At 62.5% G+C, this 18372-nt stretch overlaps 1 protein-coding gene across 1 annotated transcript in view; it reads left to right on the top strand.

Annotated features, from left to right (window-relative positions):
• Positions 1-17937, top strand: part of KCNH2 (potassium voltage-gated channel subfamily H member 2) — a 31601-nt gene extending 13664 nt beyond the window's left edge. The window contains 14 exon segments of the mRNA XM_042927089.1: positions 3770-3934; positions 5023-5466; positions 6029-6240; positions 10600-11028; positions 11495-11882; positions 12170-12369; positions 12812-13064; positions 14199-14392; positions 14670-14769; positions 15357-15629; positions 15704-15890; positions 16217-16394; positions 17691-17715; positions 17718-17937. Of these exon segments, the coding sequence (XP_042783023.1) occupies positions 3770-3934; positions 5023-5466; positions 6029-6240; positions 10600-11028; positions 11495-11882; positions 12170-12369; positions 12812-13064; positions 14199-14392; positions 14670-14769; positions 15357-15629; positions 15704-15890; positions 16217-16394; positions 17691-17715; positions 17718-17839 (3170 nt within the window). The 3' untranslated portion in view covers positions 17840-17937.
• The last annotated feature ends 435 nt before the right edge of the window (positions 17938-18372 follow it).

Raw genomic sequence — 18372 nt, 5'->3', positions numbered from 1 at the left:
CCTGCCATCAGCTGCATGACCTCTGTTGGCTATTAGGATCCGAGGCACAGAGGAACCTGTCAGTGTATGGCTATTAATCAGCCGTGGCCTCCGCTTTCATTGTGTCCATCCCCACAGGGCCCGGGGTGCCCCGAGCTCCGGGAGGTAGGCAAAGGCTGGACACCCAGCCGTCAAGTATCTTCAGCTGGGGCTGGGGGTTGTGTGGGGGGGTGGTGGTGTGGTGGTGGTGAATGGGATATTCATTCATCCCTCAAGCCCTGCAGGGTGGGCGTGATCCCCCCCCCCCCTTACCCATGAGCACCCTGAGGCTCCAGGAGGGTAGGTGATTTGCCCAAGGTCATCCTGGAGCAGTGAGCAAAGGCCAGCTGACCGCACAGCCTGCAACCCCCCCTCCTTGGCACTAGGGAACCTCACAGCCTTTCTGTGGGCAGTGTGGGGTTCCTGCTGCTCCCCTCCAGGCTGTCCCTTCCCGGAGCGCTCCGCGCTGGTGGCCTCGGGAGAGTTGGCCGTGCCTGCCACAGAGTGGCTTTCCACGGAACTGCAGCCTGGCCCGGCTCTGGGCCCAAGTCAGCCTCCGCTCCAGGGGGAGCTGCCCTGGGGGCAGGGCAAGGTCGGAAGCGGGGGAGGAGAGAAGTGCAGGGTCCGGGGGTAGGTAGGAGTGGGTCTAGGGGAGGGTGAGGCGCCCTTCTGTGTGTGCAGTGCCAGCCCTGGAGGCAGCTGAGCCGTGGACTCCCCGCATTTCTTTGCTGGGAAGTTGTGTGAAGGTCAGAGCCCCACCACCCACAGGCTGCAGTTTGCTCGGGCTGTCCCTGGGCCCAGCCCTCGACCTGTCTGAGCTTCAGCTGCCCTGAGGGACGCACACTCGCCATGATCCCAGCCAGTGATGGGATGGGGATCGCTGGCAGATCTGGCAGAAGAGCTGGGGAATGGGCGGCCTGACAGCCCGTGGGAGACCCAGCCAGCCCAGCAGGGTGGTGGGAGGAAAGTAGAGCCTCAGAGAGCCCTGGCTGACTTGGGGCCACTAGCTTTCCTTCCTTCCCTGTCCCCTTGAAAATAGCAGCTGGAGCCTCCCTCCTCACCCTCATCCCTGCAGCCCTCAGGCAGGGCTCCAGTTCACATTTTTGGAATAACCAGGGCTTTGACAGGGTTATTTGAAAGGGAAAATTCCTTGAATGTCGACCAAGGGAGAGGGCCAAGGGGGCTCTGCATGTCGATGTCTGTCTAGAGTGGGGAGCGGCTCTGTACTGCGAGGGGGCTTCTATCTGGAGTTTTGGCGGCCCGGCAGGCGGTGGGGTGGCGATTTGGGATGCCACAGTCCTGGGCTACCTGAGTGACAGCATGCAGTTCTGGCTGCCTCTCTTCAGAGAAGCCTGAACTGAGTGGGCGTGGGGTATTGAGGCCTTGGGTTCAGACTCCGAGGCTCTGTGTTGGGGGCAGAATCCCCAGGCCATTCTCGAAGGGTTGGGCTCATCTCCATTTCAGACTTTGGACTTCTCTGAGACGAGTGTCCCCGGAGGAACCGAGGAACGAGAATCAGGGGCCTGGATTACTGGGGTCCCAGGGATGGGTGTTGGGGGTCTTGAGGGCTCAGGTTTCCTGGTCTCTGGCCTCTCCTTAGTCCTGATGAGGACCAGTCCCTGTTCAGGCCGCCGGCCATCACCATATTAGGGCATAAACTCTAGCCGGGCTGCCTGGGTGCCAAACGGTCTCCAGCTGGGCCCGGCCCCCCTGCGGCTCGTGACACCGCAGTGGGGCTTCAGCCAGGCCATGTCAGAGGCCAGGGGTCAGGGGACAGCTGCTGGAGGGAGACCCAGACAGAGCCCTCAGCTCAGGTCTCCCAGGCTGAGCCGTGAGGGCAAGGATGCGGTGAGTGGAAGGACTTTGGGGTGGGGTGCGGAGAATTCCTGGTCAGCACTTCCCCTGGCCCAGCTCTCCCCCCCCCCCCCCTCAACTCCCCTTATCCCAGTGCTGTCCTGTTCCGGTTGGTTTCAGAGGATGGCGTCAGGAGTGCTGATCTGCCTCCCTCTCCCGGCCTTGTCCCCAACAAGTCCTCCCCACACTGGGAGCATCTCCCAGGACTCAGGCCCTTTGTACCTGGCCTGCTGGAGGCTCAGCCCTCAGGGCCTTGTTGGCAGGCATCTAGCACTAGCCCAAGTCCAAGTCCGGAGGCTGCGGGGGGTGGGGGGTGGGGGGGCAAGTTTGTTGGCTTCTTCCTCGACTCAGTTCACCACCCACACTTCCTCTCCACCCTCCTCCTTCCTGACCTCACCCTCACCATCAGCACTCCCCCATCCCTCACACCTGCTGCCGGGCCTGCTCTCTGGTGCATTGTTTTAGGTGCTAGGCCCTTCAGAGGGGACAACCGACCAACCACCAACCGTGGGGAGTTAGGTAGGCCCCTGCAGTTCAGAGAAGACAGATGATCACGGGGGAGCCAAGGCAAGGAAAGAAGTTTGGCCCAGAATGAGAGGAAGATGAGGAACGTGCGTCTGGTCCCTGTTGGGTCCATAAAGAAGGAGGAACAGAGTGTTTACGCGCCTTCCTGTTTCATCCAGGAGCGCTTCCTGTGGGTGGGAGTTCTGAGCTGGGCCTCAGAGGCTGAGAGTGGTCACTCTCAGAAATGAAGAGAGAGAAAGGTGAGGGGCGGTGCCCTGGGCAAGGAGCAGAGGCGGACTGGGTACACTGGGCCTGGTGCACTGACCTCACCTGGTGCAGGGGCTCTGGTGGGCAGAGAGACAGAGATTGGGAGGGGAAAACAAAAGTCAAGGGACAGAGAGAACAATGAGAGACAGAGAGGAAAGGTCTGGAGGCCACGCTTCTCAACTCTCTGCCAAAGGGTTACTTTCCTTTATGTCTACATGTCATAGACCAGCCCTTTTGTGAACTACAAAATCACACGCGTGGACGTTGTGGGAACCCCACATTGCTGTAATGGTTTTGAAACTCTTGCCCTCGACTGGTGAACGCAGCTTGTGGGTCGGCATAGCACTTGGGGACTCATGTAGGGAGAGCAGAGTCAGAGTACCTGTTAGTCCCTCACCGTGTTCGGCACGTGTTGACTTACTTCCTCTTTACAACTCATGAGAAAGGAATTACTATCATTCCCATTTCATAGGTGAGGAAAATGAGGCACAAGGAGGCTACATAATTAAAGATAAAGCAAAACAAAACAAAACAACTGGAAGCTGGATGCAGAGATCCTGGGCCTGAAGTCTGCGGGCTCACCTGCTGTGCTGGGCTGCCTTGGGCGAGGGAAGGCAAGGATACATCGAGAGGATAGGGAGGGAGACAGAGAGAGGGCTCCACAAGAAGCGGTGAGCAGGCAAGCACGGGGTGCCTGGGTGGCTCAGTCAGTTAAGCGTCCGACTTCGGCTCGAGTCGTAATCTCACGGTTCATGGGTTCGAGCCCCGCGTGGGGCTCTGTGCTGACAGCTCAGAGCCTGGAGCCTGCTTCGGGTTCTGTGTCCCCCTCTCTCACTGTGCCTTCCCCACTCACGCTCTGTCTCTCTCTGTCTCTCAAAAATAAATAAATGTTAAAAAAAATTTTTAAAAGCAGCAGTGAGCTGGAGTGGACAGATCGAGGGAGGGAGCTCAGGATGGCAGGCCCAGGGCAGAAGGAGGGGTCGGTGCAGGAGACACTGGAGAGGACGGGCCGGGAAATGTGGCTGAGGGCCGTGGGGGAGGCATGGACTGGCCCCTTTGGGTCCCGCTCTGCTGTGCCCACCTGAGGGGCCCTGGGGTCACAGTGGCCACGTCCTCCACTCTGCAGGGAGCTGCTTCCTGTGCCTGGTGGACGTGGTGCCCGTAAAGAATGAAGATGGAACTGTCATCATGTTTATCCTCAACTTCGAGGTGGTGATGGAAAAGGACGTGGTGGGGTCCCCGGCCCATGACACCAATCACCGTGGACCCCCCACCAGCTGGTTGGCCCCGGGTAAGTGTAACCATACTCTCAGGTCCCTTTCCTGAGGCCTTGAGGTTACCCAAGGTCAGTGCTCTGCAGGAAGTGGTGTTGGGGTGCCCCTTTCAGAGGTTGGGGAAAGAACACCAAGGATCTGGCCTAGGCCCATCTGGCTCAGGATGGACAGACAGGGCTGGGGTGACAGACTGAGCCCAGATTCACAGGTCTTTGGGACAGGACGTACCTGGTTTCCTAGCCTTACCTGCTTGGGTTCCTACCACAGTGTCTCCTGGGAGTGGTCCTCTCTTCAGCCCCAGGAATGAGAGATTCACCTTTCCCACATGGCCTTGGCCATCTTGGAGCAGCTCTCCTGCTCATCAGAAGGGCCCTGTCTCTCAGGGATTCAACTCCCTCTCTGTGTTGCTTCTGCCCCCTGGGCCTTGATCCTGGACTGGCCAGCTCCCTGCTCTGGCCTTGGCTGACTGAGGATTTGAAGGGAATGCTCACCATGGCTGGAGACACAGAGGCCTCACCTCATCATCCCGTAACACAAAGGCTCCCCCCCTTCTCCATGATGTCCTTTTTGGGTTTCATTTTAATTTTTCCCCCTGGCAAAAGATTCCACCTCTTGGCTTCTCAAGCGCTGGGAAGGCAGTGTTAATAACCCTGGCCTTACCTGTTCTGCAGGTACTGTCTGCAGGATGGCGGGGCACGGCCGGAAGGCATCGCTCCTCCATGCAAATGCAGGCTCTGCCATTTACTTGTGAGTTGCACAACTCACGGATGCCTAAATTTCCTCAAGTCTAAACAGGGGATAATGATACCCACCGGCATTGTGAGAGTCAGGCAAAGTGTATGTGGAGCCCACTGTGACCTGTGAGGCTCAAGAAACGGTAGTTTATTATTGTCAGAGCCTTAGATAAGATCCTATGCCTCAAGCTGTTTGAGACTTGAGTTCTGTGCAGCGGGAGTGGGGGTGAAGGTGTGCCGCCTGCCTGGGGCTCCCCGCCTCCCTCCCCTCGGTGGCTGTGGCGCCAGCTCCCAGGCCTCCCTGCCTCCCGGCTGCCCTCCCCCCTCTCCCCCCCGTCTCCCGTGGCCACCCGCCTCTCTTCTCCCCGCAGGCCGAGCCAAGACCTTCCGCCTGAAGCTGCCCGCGCTGCTGGCCTTGACGGCCCGGGAGTCATCGGTGCGGCCCGGCGGCGGCGGGGGCGGCGCGGGCGCCCCGGGGGCCGTGGTGGTGGACGTGGACCTGACGCCTGCGGCGCCCAGCCGCGAGTCGCTGGCCCTGGACGAGGTGACGGCCATGGACAACCACGTGGCAGGGCTGGGGCCAGCGGAGGAGCGGCGCGCGCTGGTGGGCCCCAGCTCACCGCCTGCCTGCGCGCCCGACACGCACCCCTCACCCCGGGCGCACAGCCTCAACCCCGACGCCTCCGGCTCCAGCTGCAGCCTGGCCCGGACGCGCTCCCGGGAGAGCTGCGCCAGCGTGCGCCGCGCCTCCTCCGCTGACGACATCGAGGCCATGCGCGCCGGGCTGCCCCCGCCGCCGCGCCACGCCAGCACCGGTGAGGGCCGCAGCACCCGCCGGGCCTGCCCCGTTCGGGGCCCTCAGCTTCCTCCCTCTCAGCCTGGTCCTGTGCGCCTGGGAGATGGAAATCCCATTAAGCACTTACTTAATCCCATTAAGTGGCCTTTTACTCCATTAAATGTCCATTCATCCCATTACATTCTTCCACTGGCAGAGCCTTTGCTGGCTGGTGGAGCTCGCTCTCCCAGGATGGCCCGGAGCAGGGGTGGCCATGGGGAGTGTGAAGGGCAGGAGAGGCCTCTGGGTCCCAGCTACCATCTGGCCCTTGGGCGGGTGCCCAGGGCCCACTGAACAGACGTTTACGGAGGACCATCTTCCTCCATCACCTCACTGCTGTGCCATGGCATGCTTCCTTACAGTGGCAAGGACTCTGGCCTTGTTCTCAGTGACTGCCTGTCTCCTGAGTTGGCCTCACTGACTCACTGTACCCCACGGCCTAGTCCACACCCGGCCTGCCACCCTGACCCGGCTCTCCCCTCCACTCCGGGGGCCATGCACCCCTGCCTGCCACCCTGACCTGGTTCTCCCCTCCACTCCAGGGGCCATGCACCCCCTGCGCAGCGGCCTGCTTAACTCCACGTCAGATTCCGACCTCGTGCGCTACCGTACCATTAGCAAGATTCCCCAAATCACCCTCAACTTTGTGGACCTCAAGGGGGACCCCTTCTTGGCTTCGCCCACCAGTGACCGGGAGATCATAGCACCCAAGATAAAGGAGAGGACCCACAATGTCACTGAGAAGGTCACCCAGGTACGTGCCTAGCTCCCTGGCTCTCCTCTCGCCCTGGAGGAGCTTGGAGGGGGTGGGAGTGGGCTGTGGTCAAAGGGGGGTGGTGGAGGGGCCTGGTCCGTGAGGGCCTCTGGAGGGTGGGCAGACCCCCTGGCTGGGGGTGGGGGTGGGGGATTGCAGAGCTGGGGTGAGAGACAAGTCTGAGAGGTCCTGAGGAAGAGAGACTTCAGGGGAGAGGAGGGGAGAAGAGGGGAGGGGAAAGAAGGGGAGGAAAAGAGAGAGGAAGGGAAAAGAGAGAGGCAGATACAGAGAACAGGTTGATGGGGCACGGGAAGGACAAGGCAGTTGAGACAAGGTGGGCTGGAGAAGGCAGCCATAGGGACGCGATGGGGTCTGCTCACTGGGTGTGGTGAAGGAGGTATGGGGTGGGCTAGGGGCAAACTTACAAGAGACTTCAAATGAGAAGCGGCCACGGAGGTCAAGGTCAGGGGTCTTGATTCTTCTAGGCCGACGTGATAAGCTAGATGGAGGTGGGGGGGTCCTGTGCTAGGGCTTGAACGGCTTGGAGGTATGCATCCCTGTCCCCAAACCACGGGACAGGAGAGGGGAGGGTATGATGGTGGGTGCCCTGATACAGAGGGATTAAGTCCCAGAGAAGACCACCAGCCTTTGGGGGCACTGCCCAAGACCGTCCGGTGGCAGGACCAGCCTGGTCTCCTGGTCCCCCGGTAGCAAGGTTGCTGGCACCACCCCCCACCGCCCAGTCCGTGCCGACTCCTTCATAGTCTGGCCTTGGGGGTGGGGTGGGGGAGAGGGTCCTGAGTGGGGATGCCTGCAGTAGGTGACGAGCCCGGGATGGTGGGGGCTCCTGGGCCGCACCTGCTGAGCCCCAGTCTCTGTTGCCCCCTCCTGCGCCTTCCTCGGCAGCTCCTTGAGTTGGCCCGAGAGAGGGAGCTGCCCCCTTTCGCCCGCTGTTGTCGCTGCCAGCCTCCTCGGCCCTCCTCCTGGCCCTGCTCCCGCTGCCTCTGGCTCTCTGGGTCCCTGCCAGGTCTCCAGCCCCTTGGCCTTGACTCCAGAATGTTCCCCCTCACCCCAGGCCCCATATCTGGTTGCCTGCCCCTCTCCCCCTCCTGCCTCTGCCTCTCGTTCCCACCTGGAGCCCCGGTTGTCTGCCCTGCTCCTGCGCCCGCAGCCTGTGCCTGTCGTGTTGTGGTCTGTGCTTTTGGTCTATATGTGGCAGCGTGCGTGTGTGTGTTCTTGGCTTTGCCTGTCACCGGGCGGTCTCTCCATCTCTGGGTGTCGGTCTGAGTCTGGCTGGCTGGGCACTGGACCGGAGGGGCGGGGGTGTTGGGGAGACCATTAATCTGCGGTGACAGGCCTGGCTGCCGGGGGGAGGGGGAGGGGCGCGGGCTGCGGGAGCGGCTGCAGCAGGAGCCCTGATCGGGCCGCGGGGGAGGGGGCCGCTGGCCAGCCCAGGCAGGGCGGGGGAGCCCAGTGTGGCGGGGGTGGGGGTGGGGGCCTGGGAGGAGGGGCCGGCCGAGGAGCCGAGGTTCCGACCGCGGAGCTGCTGCTGGGCTGGCGGGCGGGCAGGGCGCAGCACGTTGGCAGCGGGGGGCCCCGCACCGGGGGGGGGGCCATGGGCGGCCCGAGCCAGGCAGGCTGCTGTCCACACTCACTGCCAGGGTGACCCCAGCCCCGGGGCCCAGCCCCAGCGACCCTGGCTTCATGCCAGAGACGGCCCTGGGCGCCAGGCCGCCAGCCTCTGGGGCGCAGCCTGGGCTGGGACTGCTGCTGGGGCGCAGGTGGGGCGCTGGCCAGGCCCTCGGGCTCCAGAGCAGACAGGCTGGGGGGAGCCAAGTCCTCCATGGCGGCCCCAGCAGGGAAGGCAAGCGGGACAGGGGCTCTGCAGCCCAGGGCCCAGAAAGGCCGGGTGAGGCGGGCCGTGCGCATCTCCAGCCTGGTGGCCCAGGAGGTAGGTGACCCTCCCCCCCCCAGCCACTCCCCCTCCTTCCCTGGGCTGGGGCACTGAGGCAGGCGGTGGCGAGGTGGCAATTTGGGTGCGGCCTGGAAGGCTCTGGCTCCGGGGCTGGGCCGGAAGAGGGCTTCTGAGAAGCAGGACGGTTCAGGGGAGCCGTGGGGGCTGCTGCTCTGCTCAGCCCACCGCTGGCCCCTTGCTCGCTCTCCTCCAGACCGGCTGCGCCCGGGTGGACAGTGCTTCTCTTGCCAGGGCTTTCCCTCTGCCATGGCTTCCCTGGCCCACAGTCCTGACTCCAAATGCAAAAGGAGGAGAGGAAGAGGAATGAGATGGGTGCCCAGAGACGATGACGGTGGGCGAAAGGGGAGGAGGAGGAGAGGAGCACGGTGGGACAGTGAGAGGGCTGGCCGGCGCGGCCTGGCCCTGGGGCTCTAATGCTCCCCACTGTGTGCCGGGGTGGGCCCTGAGGTGGGGGAGGGAGGCTTGGGCTGCTTCAAGGGTCTGAGGAGGGTGGGGGCCAGAGGCCACTGGATGGCAGTGAGGGCAACCGGAACTCAACCATCTGGATCACCTCTTCCCTGGCAGCCTGGGGTGCTGGTGGCTGTGCTGTCTTCCCCCAGGTTGATGATTCTGTAGGCACCTCCTGGGAGTCACCTCTCTGCTCCCAGGGGCTTCTGTGAGCCTGGAGCAGGCTCAGGGCAGTGGGAGGCGGCTTAGGAGTGAGGCTGAGAATCCCACCCACCACCTGCACCTGACTCTGCTTTGGCTCCTGGGCTCCTCCCAGCAGGGGAGCAGGTGTGGGTGGGAAGAAGCCCACCCACAGGTGAGGACCCGGGATTTGGCTTAAATAAGCGTCAGTATTCTGTGGGACCACGAGTCAAGGGGGGTTACATGCCTGGCCCAAGGCCGTATGGTAAGCTGGTGGTTGCAGAGCAAGGCCAGGCCCCTGTAAGGTGTGGGTCCAGGCCGTGAGTCCCAGGCTTGCCCCGTGTGTGTGTTGTTGTGCACTGGGCCTTGCTATGTGTGGACTCTGGGGTGGGGGTAGGGTCACTGCTGTTGGCCTCTGAGGCTTGGGGATGAGCCCCATCCAGGGGCAGGCACCTTCTTCCGCCCGTTGTCTGTGGGAGCCCTGGCTGGTTCCATTTTTTCAAACCTCATGTGACCAGTGAAAGGCCACTGCTTCATGCTGTCTGCCTTAAGGAGCAAAGCAGCTAGGGCTGAAGGCAGGGCAAGACACATGCTTCTTCCCGTCCCCCAGCCCCCAGCTGCTCCCCCCTGCCCACATCATACATCTCTGGAGCTGCCCATATCTACTTTAGGGTGGCCAAACCCCTAACCATGGCCCATCTTACCTTCCAGTTACTTCCTCTAAGGAGATGGTCTCCAAACAGCCCATCTGGTGATGGTGGGTCCAGGGGATCCCCAGCTTGAGTATGAATGGGAATCTTTGGGGGTTCCATCCACCCCAACTGTCCCCAGCTCAGAGGCCTGAGGATGTGGGGCTCCGGCACTCAGTGCTTCTTGGAACAGGGCCAGTAACCTTGGTTCTAAAGGGGCTGGCTGAGGCCTTGGGTTTGGCTCCCTAGGGTTGGCAGGGCTAAGGCTGGAGGGCCTAGTGGGGGGACTCTTGGGTTGAGTCAGATGTCTGTAAGAGAGGATTCTCGGGGGCAGGAGGGGGCAACGGGGGACAGACAGGCTCCTGGCCCATTGTGGGAAGGCTGGCCTCAGTCCTTCCTAGTTTGGCTTGGGAAGAGGACGACACGGCTGCTGCCACCTGGTGTGGATGGCAGGCCTGCCTCTGAGAGGGCAGGATGTGAGGTGAGCCTGTGCAGGACTGGGTGTGACACTTCTGAACATTTGCCTGTGTGCGTGTCGGTCTGTGTACACGTGGGCATGAGTATGGCTGGGTTAGGTCTTCCGTGGGCCTTTGTAGGTGTGTGGGAAGGCAGAACTTGAGGGCTGCCCTGGGTCTGGGGAGTGGTGCGTGCGTGCGTGCGTGCGTGTGTGTGTGTTGTATATGTGGTGTCTGGGGGCAGTGGGCAAGGTCACGCGGTAGAGTTCTAACCATAGCTATGGGTGCGCATAGCTGGTGGGGAGTAGCACGTCTGGGTATCACTGCATGGTGCTCCGAATTCAGGTATCCAGACAGCAGGTCCACGTGCCCCGTGGGGAAGTGGAGCCCCTGGGTCACGAGGTGGTCACTGACTGTGGCCACTTGGCCAAGGGATGGGCATTCCGACTGAAGCTTGTCGGCTTTCCCCCTTACCCTGCTTGGTCTCTTCCCTGGAGGCCCAGCAGAGATGTCATCTGCTCCCACCCTGGAGATCTCACGCCCTCCCCTGCCCCGGACTCCAGTGGGACATCATCTCCTCACCTCTGCCCTCCCACCCTCCCTACCGGTCCAGGTCCTGTCCCTGGGGGCTGATGTGCTGCCAGAGTATAAGCTGCAGGCGCCGCGGATCCACCGCTGGACCATCCTGCACTACAGCCCCTTCAAGGCCGTGTGGGACTGGCTCATCCTGCTGCTGGTTATCTACACGGCCGTCTTCACACCTTACTCGGCCGCCTTCCTGCTGAAGGAGACGGAAGAGGGCTCCACGGCCCCTGACTGTGGCTACGCCTGCCAGCCACTGGCCGTGGTGGACTTCATTGTGGACATCATGTTCATCGTGGACATCCTCATCAACTTCCGCACCACGTACGTGAATGCCAATGAGGAGGTGGTCAGCCATCCCGGCCGCATTGCCGTCCACTACTTCAAGGGCTGGTTCCTCATCGACATGGTGGCCGCCATCCCCTTCGACCTGCTCATCTTTGGCTCTGGCTCTGAGGAGGTGAGCTGGCAGGGAGGCCGGGAGGGCACCTGGAAAAGGAGAGAAGGTGAGGGGGTACAGGGGGCAGCTGCCCCTTGGCCACTGTCCCTCTCCAGGTGAGCCACTCCCTAGGCAGAGGGCCAGAGAGGCCGCCTTTTTGTCTTTGTCCATCCAAAGAGGCCGCCATGTTCTAATCACACAGAAGTGGCCTGGGAACTCGTGGGGGTTCTAGGCGGGCGCCTAAGGGTGGGTGTTGTATCTTCCAGAGCCCCATTCTCACCGGGGGGACCGTGAGCCCCTCTGTCACAAAGATGAGCCCTTTTGTCACAAAGCTAGGACAAAGATTAACGGGACTCTGTGCCCGGCTTAGGGAATGGGAGCTTCCGTCATTAGGAGGTCCTGGGAGGAAGTCTTTGGGGATTTGACTTCCGGTGCCCCCTCCCTCCTCACCTGTTCCCACACTGAATGTCTGTCCCCCACCCCGCAGCTGATCGGGCTGCTGAAGACGGCGCGGCTGCTGCGGCTGGTGCGTGTGGCGAGGAAGCTGGACCGCTACTCGGAGTACGGGGCAGCCGTGCTCTTCCTGCTCATGTGCACTTTCGCGCTCATTGCGCACTGGCTGGCCTGCATCTGGTACGCCATCGGCAACATGGAGCAGCCACACGTGGACTCCCGCATCGGCTGGCTGCACAACCTGGGCGACCAGATCGGCAAGCCCTACAACAGCAGCGGCCTGGGAGGCCCCTCCATCAAGGACAAGTACGTCACGGCCCTCTACTTCACCTTCAGCAGCCTCACCAGCGTGGGCTTCGGCAACGTCTCCCCCAACACCAACTCGGAGAAGATCTTCTCCATCTGTGTCATGCTCATTGGCTGTGAGTGTACCCTCGGGGGCGGGGCGGCCCGGAGTCTGGGAAGAGCCCGAGATGGGCCAGAGCAGGGGGGGGGGGAAGCCCTGAGACCACCAGCAGAGCATGTGTGGGGGCTGGGACACCAGGCGGAGACTCAAGGCAGAGCCCAAGGGCACGGGGACCTGGGCTTCTGTGTTTGTGCGTCTCTCGTGCGTGCTTCCACTGAGATGTGACTGCGTGTGTCGTCGACCCGGTGCAGGGGCGGGCGGGGTCCCTCGGATGCTGACGTCCCCACTCACCCCCGCCCCCAGCCCTCATGTACGCCAGCATCTTCGGCAACGTGTCAGCCATCATCCAGCGGCTGTACTCCGGCACTGCCCGCTACCACACGCAGATGCTACGGGTGCGGGAGTTCATCCGCTTCCACCAAATCCCCAACCCCCTCCGCCAGCGTCTCGAGGAGTATTTCCAGCACGCCTGGTCCTACACCAACGGCATCGATATGAACGCGGTGAGGCCGCTCGGCTTCGCTGGTGGTGGGCTGGAGGGAGTAGGGTCACAGTGAGACTTCCCTGGATGCAGTGAGCACGTCTGACGGCGTCACGTTCTTTGGTTCAGGCGGTCACGGTGCTAGTGCCTAGAAGGACCCTGAGAAGTACGTTCTGCTTTTGATAGCGGAGCTCGTGTACTGGGAGAACTCTCACTGTGGGGCGGGCCCAACCAGGCCCTTCCGTACAGGCAAAGCATTTAATCCTTACAACAGCCCCAGGCAGGAGCTGGTCTCTACACTTGACACTAGAGAATGGAGGCTGAGAGCAGGGAAGCATCCTTCCCGGAGGGCGAGCGAGGGCGCCCAGCTAAAAGGGGTGGACTCTCTGATGCTCCTCTCAGGGTCTCGGGGTGGGGGGTGCGGTGCCTGAAGACAGCGTGCTGAGCCAGCCCAACGCCCCCAGGTGCTGAAAGGCTTCCCCGAGTGCCTGCAGGCAGACATCTGTCTGCACCTGAACCGCTCGCTGCTACAGCACTGCAAGCCTTTCCGAGCGGCCACCAAGGGCTGCCTGAGGGCCCTGGCCATGAAGTTCAAGACGACACATGCACCGCCAGGGGACACGCTGGTGCATGCTGGGGACCTGCTCACCGCCCTCTACTTCATCTCCCGGGGCTCCATTGAGATCCTGCGGGGCGACGTTGTCGTGGCCATCCTGGGTACGGGGCTAGGTGCGGGGGACCGGGTGCTAGGTGGAGGCCTGGAGAGCTCTCAGGACACAGTTGTTGGGGCCGTGGACCCACTCCTGCCTGCAAGTAATTCACCTGAGCTTAGACCCTCCACGGGGGGGGCAGTGGAGAGGAGCCCCACGTGGGGCGGGGCTGCTGAACTCTGAGGGTTCTTAGACTCTGTTCCCTACAGGCTCTCCCCACAGGCAGCGACGCTCTTGCTTCCTGAAAGCAGGACCAAATCCAGATACTCCAAAGTGGGCAGTGGAGGGAGGTTATGCATCTGATTTTACTAAGGAAATTTACTCAGTTCCCTGCGGCCTCAGGTGATACAGCCCAGCCCAGCCCAGCCCTCACCATCTTCAAAGCAAAGGGAGTCTCACCCCTCTTTCCCTCCCAGCTGTGCCTGGGCAGGGGGCTTCCTGTCCTCTGCCTGTCCTTCCCTTGGCCATGTGCCTCAGGGCAGATGCATCACAGGGGGCCATTTTAGATTTTTATTTCTCAGTTCAGTCAACACCTATGCTCACTCCACAAACAGCCGGAACACAACGACAACCCAAGTTTCACTATGTAACACTTAGCTTTAGTGCGTGTGATACATTCTGGTGTCTTCTGTGCTGTGATCAGCTTTGCTATCCTATTTTCTTTTGGTAAACAAAAATGCTGGTCTTGTTTCGCTGCCGTGTTATGACCTATAGCTTGAAGGGCCCTGTTTATGAGGGTGCAGTGATTGGCCAGGATGGTGTTTGGGGCATAGGGTTTGGAGGGGGGTAAAAGCGGACTTAGAACCCAAGGAAGCCAGGGCCATGGGCAGAGAGGGGTGTATCCAGGCTGGTCCCGCTGGCCGGTTCCAGTTGTTGGAAGGCAAGGAGGTCCAAGCCCTCTATGCCCCCACGGCACTGATGGCCATGCTGAACAAATCCTGCTTTGGGGAGCAGCGGGGAGATGGGGCTGGCTAGTGCCTCCCTGGCTCTGGGGGCTGGGGCTGGTGGGTGGGTGGCCAGCCCAAGGGGAGGCCCCGAGCCTCCAGCCCCCAGCCCAGGCTGAGAATGCCGGGAAGACACATGCCTTTTCCCTGTACTGCTGCGCAGGGGCTGAGACCCTACTCTTGGTGTCCTCCTACAGGGAAGAATGACATCTTTGGAGAGCCTTTAAACCTGTATGCTCGGCCCGGCAAGTCCAATGGGGACGTGCGGGCCCTCACCTACTGCGACCTGCACAAGATCCACCGGGATGACCTACTGGAGGTGCTCGACATGTACCCCGAGTTCTCGGACCACTTCTGGTCCAGCCTGGAAATCACCTTCAACCTGCGGGACGTGAGTGGGCTGCCCTGAGGAGGCTGTACCCTGGTGGCTGCCCCCGACTGGGGTGACCTCGCTGGGCCTGTTTCCCTGCCTGTCTAACGGTATCGGAGCTGGAAGAGGTCAAAGGCCCGGCCTCAGCTCTCTTGGTGGAGCAGAGCATCTGTGCGGGGAAAGCTTCCTCACGGCGGGTGCTCCGGGCTCCACGTTCTCTACGTTAACGAGGGGGTTGGGGCTGACCGTGGCAGGGCAGGTGGGCGCGGAAGGGCACTGACACCGCTTTTGGTTCTAGACCAACATGATCCCTGGGTCTCCCGGCAGCGCGGAGCTGGAGGGCGGCTTCAACAGGCAACGCAGGCGGAAGCTGTCCTTCCGCCGGCGCACCGACAAGGGTGAGGCGGGGGCGGGGCGGGGGGGGGGGCAGGGTCCAGGGGAGGGGGGCGGGGCGTGAGGGCGGGCGGTAACTGCGCGTAGCTCTGATGACTCTCGTGCCCCTACCTTCAGTGTTCCCCATTCTCTCGCCCCTACTGACCAAACGCTGTCCACTTCCCTTTAATGCCCACTTGAACTGGCACCTCCTCCGGGAAGCCCTCTTCCACCCTCCTGGGTGCCGACCTAAGCTTCTTTGGGCCTCAAGCGGCTGGCGGCTTGGCGCTGCCTTGAACTCATGAGGGCAGAAGAGAAAGACAAAGGAGGGCGAGGGGGCCAGCGCAGGGGGTCCCAGAGAGCCCCGCCCAGCAGTCAACTATCTGAGTCGACCTGGTCCCGCCCCCCGGGGGTTCTCATTCCGCTTGAGCGTGGGTGGTGGTGGTGGGGGGTGGGGTTGGAGGGGGCCGGGGGTAAGAAGAGCGGAGGAAACAACCGGGGACAAACCAGGACGTCCTGGCGCAGCCCTCTCCCAGGCCTACTCGGTCCCCTCCCCTCCTCTCCCCTTCCGTGCCTCCTGCCTTCTCTGAGGCCCGTTCTCTGTTTCCCACAGACCCGGAACAGCCAGGGGAGGTGTCGGCCTTGGGGCCGGGCCGGGCGGGGGCAGGGCCGAGTAGCCGGGGCCGGCCAGGGGGACCGTGGGGGGAGAGCCCATCCAGCGGCCCCTCCAGCCCTGAGAGCAGTGAGGATGAGGGCCCAGGCCGCAGCTCCAGCCCCCTCCGCCTGGTGCCCTTCTCCAGCCCCAGGCCCCCCGGAGAGCCGCCGGGTGGGGAGCCGCTGACGGAGGAAGGGGAGAAGAGCAGTGACACTTGTAACCCGCTGTCAGGTAGGGTGAGGGCCCGGCTCAGGTGGGTGGGGCGTGGCATCTGACCTGGCCTCAACCCAGTTCTCTGGCTCCAGGCGCCTTCTCAGGAGTGTCCAACATCTTCAGCTTCTGGGGGGACAGTCGGGGCCGCCAGTACCAGGAGCTGCCTCGCTGCCCTGCCCCCACCCCCAGCCTCCTGAACATCCCCCTGTCAAGCCCCAGCCGGCGGCCCCGGGGCGACGTGGAGAGCAGGCTGGATGCCCTTCAGAGGCAGCTCAACAGGTGAGGGCGGCTCTGTGTGTCGAGGGGGCGGGGCCTGCGTGTGTGTGTGTGTGTGTGTGTGTGTGTGTGTGTGTTCCTGGGCGTGAGATCTGTGGGTTTCTGGTAGTATTATAGCCTGAAAGGAAGGTGTCTGCTCCGTGTGGGCTTGTCTGTGTGGGCCACACCCTGACCCCCTCCTCCCGTTCAGTGCTGAGAGAGGGACTGCACACACAGAATGGAGAGGGAGCCTGGGGTGGACCAGCTGGCTGGTCCGTAAGGTGGTTCCGAAATCACCCGGTGTCTCCACATCCCCGAGAGCCAGAGCATCCTCCTCCTTCTTGCCCCAGGCTGGAGACCCGGCTGAGTGCAGACATGGCCAGTGTCCTGCAGCTGCTGCAGAGGCAGATGACGCTGGTCCCACCTGCTTACAGTGCTGTGACCACCCCGGGGCCCGGCCCCCCCTCCACCTCCTCTCTGCTGCCCGTCAGCCCCATCCCCACCGTCACCCTGGACTCGCTTTCTCAGGTAAGTTCCAGAGCCCTCTGCCTGCCCAAGGCACCCCAGCCCCTGCCTTTTCTGCCCCTGGCCCACTCAAACCTGCTTTGCGGTCCTTTTCCTGAAACGCTGGGCCTCAGCTTCCTCCCACCCCCGTTTCTGCCCTCGTCCTGGACTGGACTTTTGGAGGAGGACTGCCTCGGGAGCTGCAGACACAGGGCGAGGCAGGAGAGCCCCCAAACCAAAGCCCCCAAACAGCAGGACAAAGGAAACCAGCGGGCTGAGAGGGGTCACCTAAACAGCTAGATCTACTCAGGGGGCCTGTGTCATGGCCAGGAGGGGTCTCCGAGGCCTGGTGGTGGGTGCTGCGTGCCAGTCCCCCCCCGGCACGGGGTCCCTGCCGTGACCGGCCGCTGCTCGGCTCTGGCTCCGCTGCCCACCCGTGGCTCTCACAGTAGCCACTCTGCAGGGTTGTCTCGAGGGCCTTGGCCGAGCCCCAAGGTGGCGCTTCTGGCCCGCATCTCTCCCCTCCCGCGGGAGTGGGCCTCTGTTGCCCTTCGTCCTCTCCTGAGTGGACATGTGTGCTCCCGGCCCCTGACAAGACAGCTGCGTCTGGGCCCCAAGAAGGGGGTTCTTCTGGCTCCCAGAGGTGGCCTGGGATCTGCTCCCCCCTTCCTCTGGCATCCGCTCCCCCTCCCATATGCTGCCTGCTCCTGTTTGCAGACACCAGGGCCCACGTCAGCAAATGTGCCAGTCTCCCTTCACGGCCTCCCCCGCGGAGCTCTCACAGCACACTCGTCAGCATCCACAAACCCCTCCCGCCTGCCCTGGCACTCTCTCTGGCCTTCCGGGGCCTGGCCGCCAGCCTGCCTCTGCTTCTAGGTCCCTGAGTTCCTTCTAGATTGGAGGAAGGAGCCTTGTTTCTTTTCCTGTCCCAACTTGGGGCCCCTTATTCTGGATTGGGTTTGGATTCGTCTGCCATGTTCCCTGGGGGGAAGAGGGCAGTGGCTGCAGCCTTGGGCTCCCCCTGTGTCAGCGGCCACTCCCAGGGCTCCCTGCTGCCCGCTTTGGCTCCTGCCCACTGCGAGTGCATTTCTCTTCTTCCAACCTCAGCGCTTGCCTCTTGTGCTCCAAGTCCTGCTCTGTGTGGCTCGGCCCTTGTCCTTGTCCCGTTGAGCCCTCTTCTGCTCTCCAGTCCTCTGTCACCGAATTCTCCTGATGCTCTCTGTCGTTTGACCCTCCTCTCTATTCACCCGAAAGCCCCCTCCGTCCCCTCACTCCCCTTCCACAGGCTCCTCGTCTGCTCACACTGTGTTCTCTCTGCAGGTTTCCCAGTTCATGGCGTTGGAGGAGCTCCCCCGGGGACCCCAGAGCTCCCCCAAGACGGCCCCACTCGACGCCTCTCCCTGCCGGGCCAGCTGGGGGCCCTCACCTCCCAGCCCCTGCACAGACATGGCTCAGACCCGGGCAGTTAGTGGGGCTGCCCATTGTGGACACGTGGCTCACCCAGGGTTCAGCGCACTGCCTGGGCCCCTCCCCTCAGAGGCCCTGCCCGGGAGGCCCTGGCCAAGAAAGGGGAGAGGAACATGAAGGCACAGCCCCCTCCCCCAGCCCTTGGGCCCATCTCTTCCTGCAGTCCCCTGGGCCCCCATAGGAGGGGCAGGGGCAGGGACAGGGCCGGGCAGTGGACGGGGGTCTGTGGTCTCCCCACTGCCCTGGGGGCATTAGCTGGTCTAACTGCCCGGAGGCACCCGGCCCTGGGCCTTAGGCACCTCAAGGACTTTTCTGCTATTTACTGCTCTTATTGTTAAGGATAATAATTAAGGATCATATGAATAATTAATGAAGATGCTGATGACTATGAATAATAAATAATTATCCTGAGGAGGCTCCAGGGTGCTGGACCGTGCGGCCCTGGGCCCGCTGTAGCGTGCGTTCACATTCACACATGCGCGCATGCGCCGGGCTCCGTGGGACTCTGGGCGTATCTGTCTGCGTGGGCAGGGTC

Source organism: Panthera leo, chromosome A2 (genome assembly GCF_018350215.1).
Source record: "Panthera leo isolate Ple1 chromosome A2, P.leo_Ple1_pat1.1, whole genome shotgun sequence".
Classification (NCBI taxonomy): Eukaryota; Metazoa; Chordata; class Mammalia; order Carnivora; family Felidae; genus Panthera; species Panthera leo.
The sequence above is the reverse complement of the archived record's forward strand: the minus strand, read 5'-3'. Positions and strand labels throughout refer to the sequence as shown.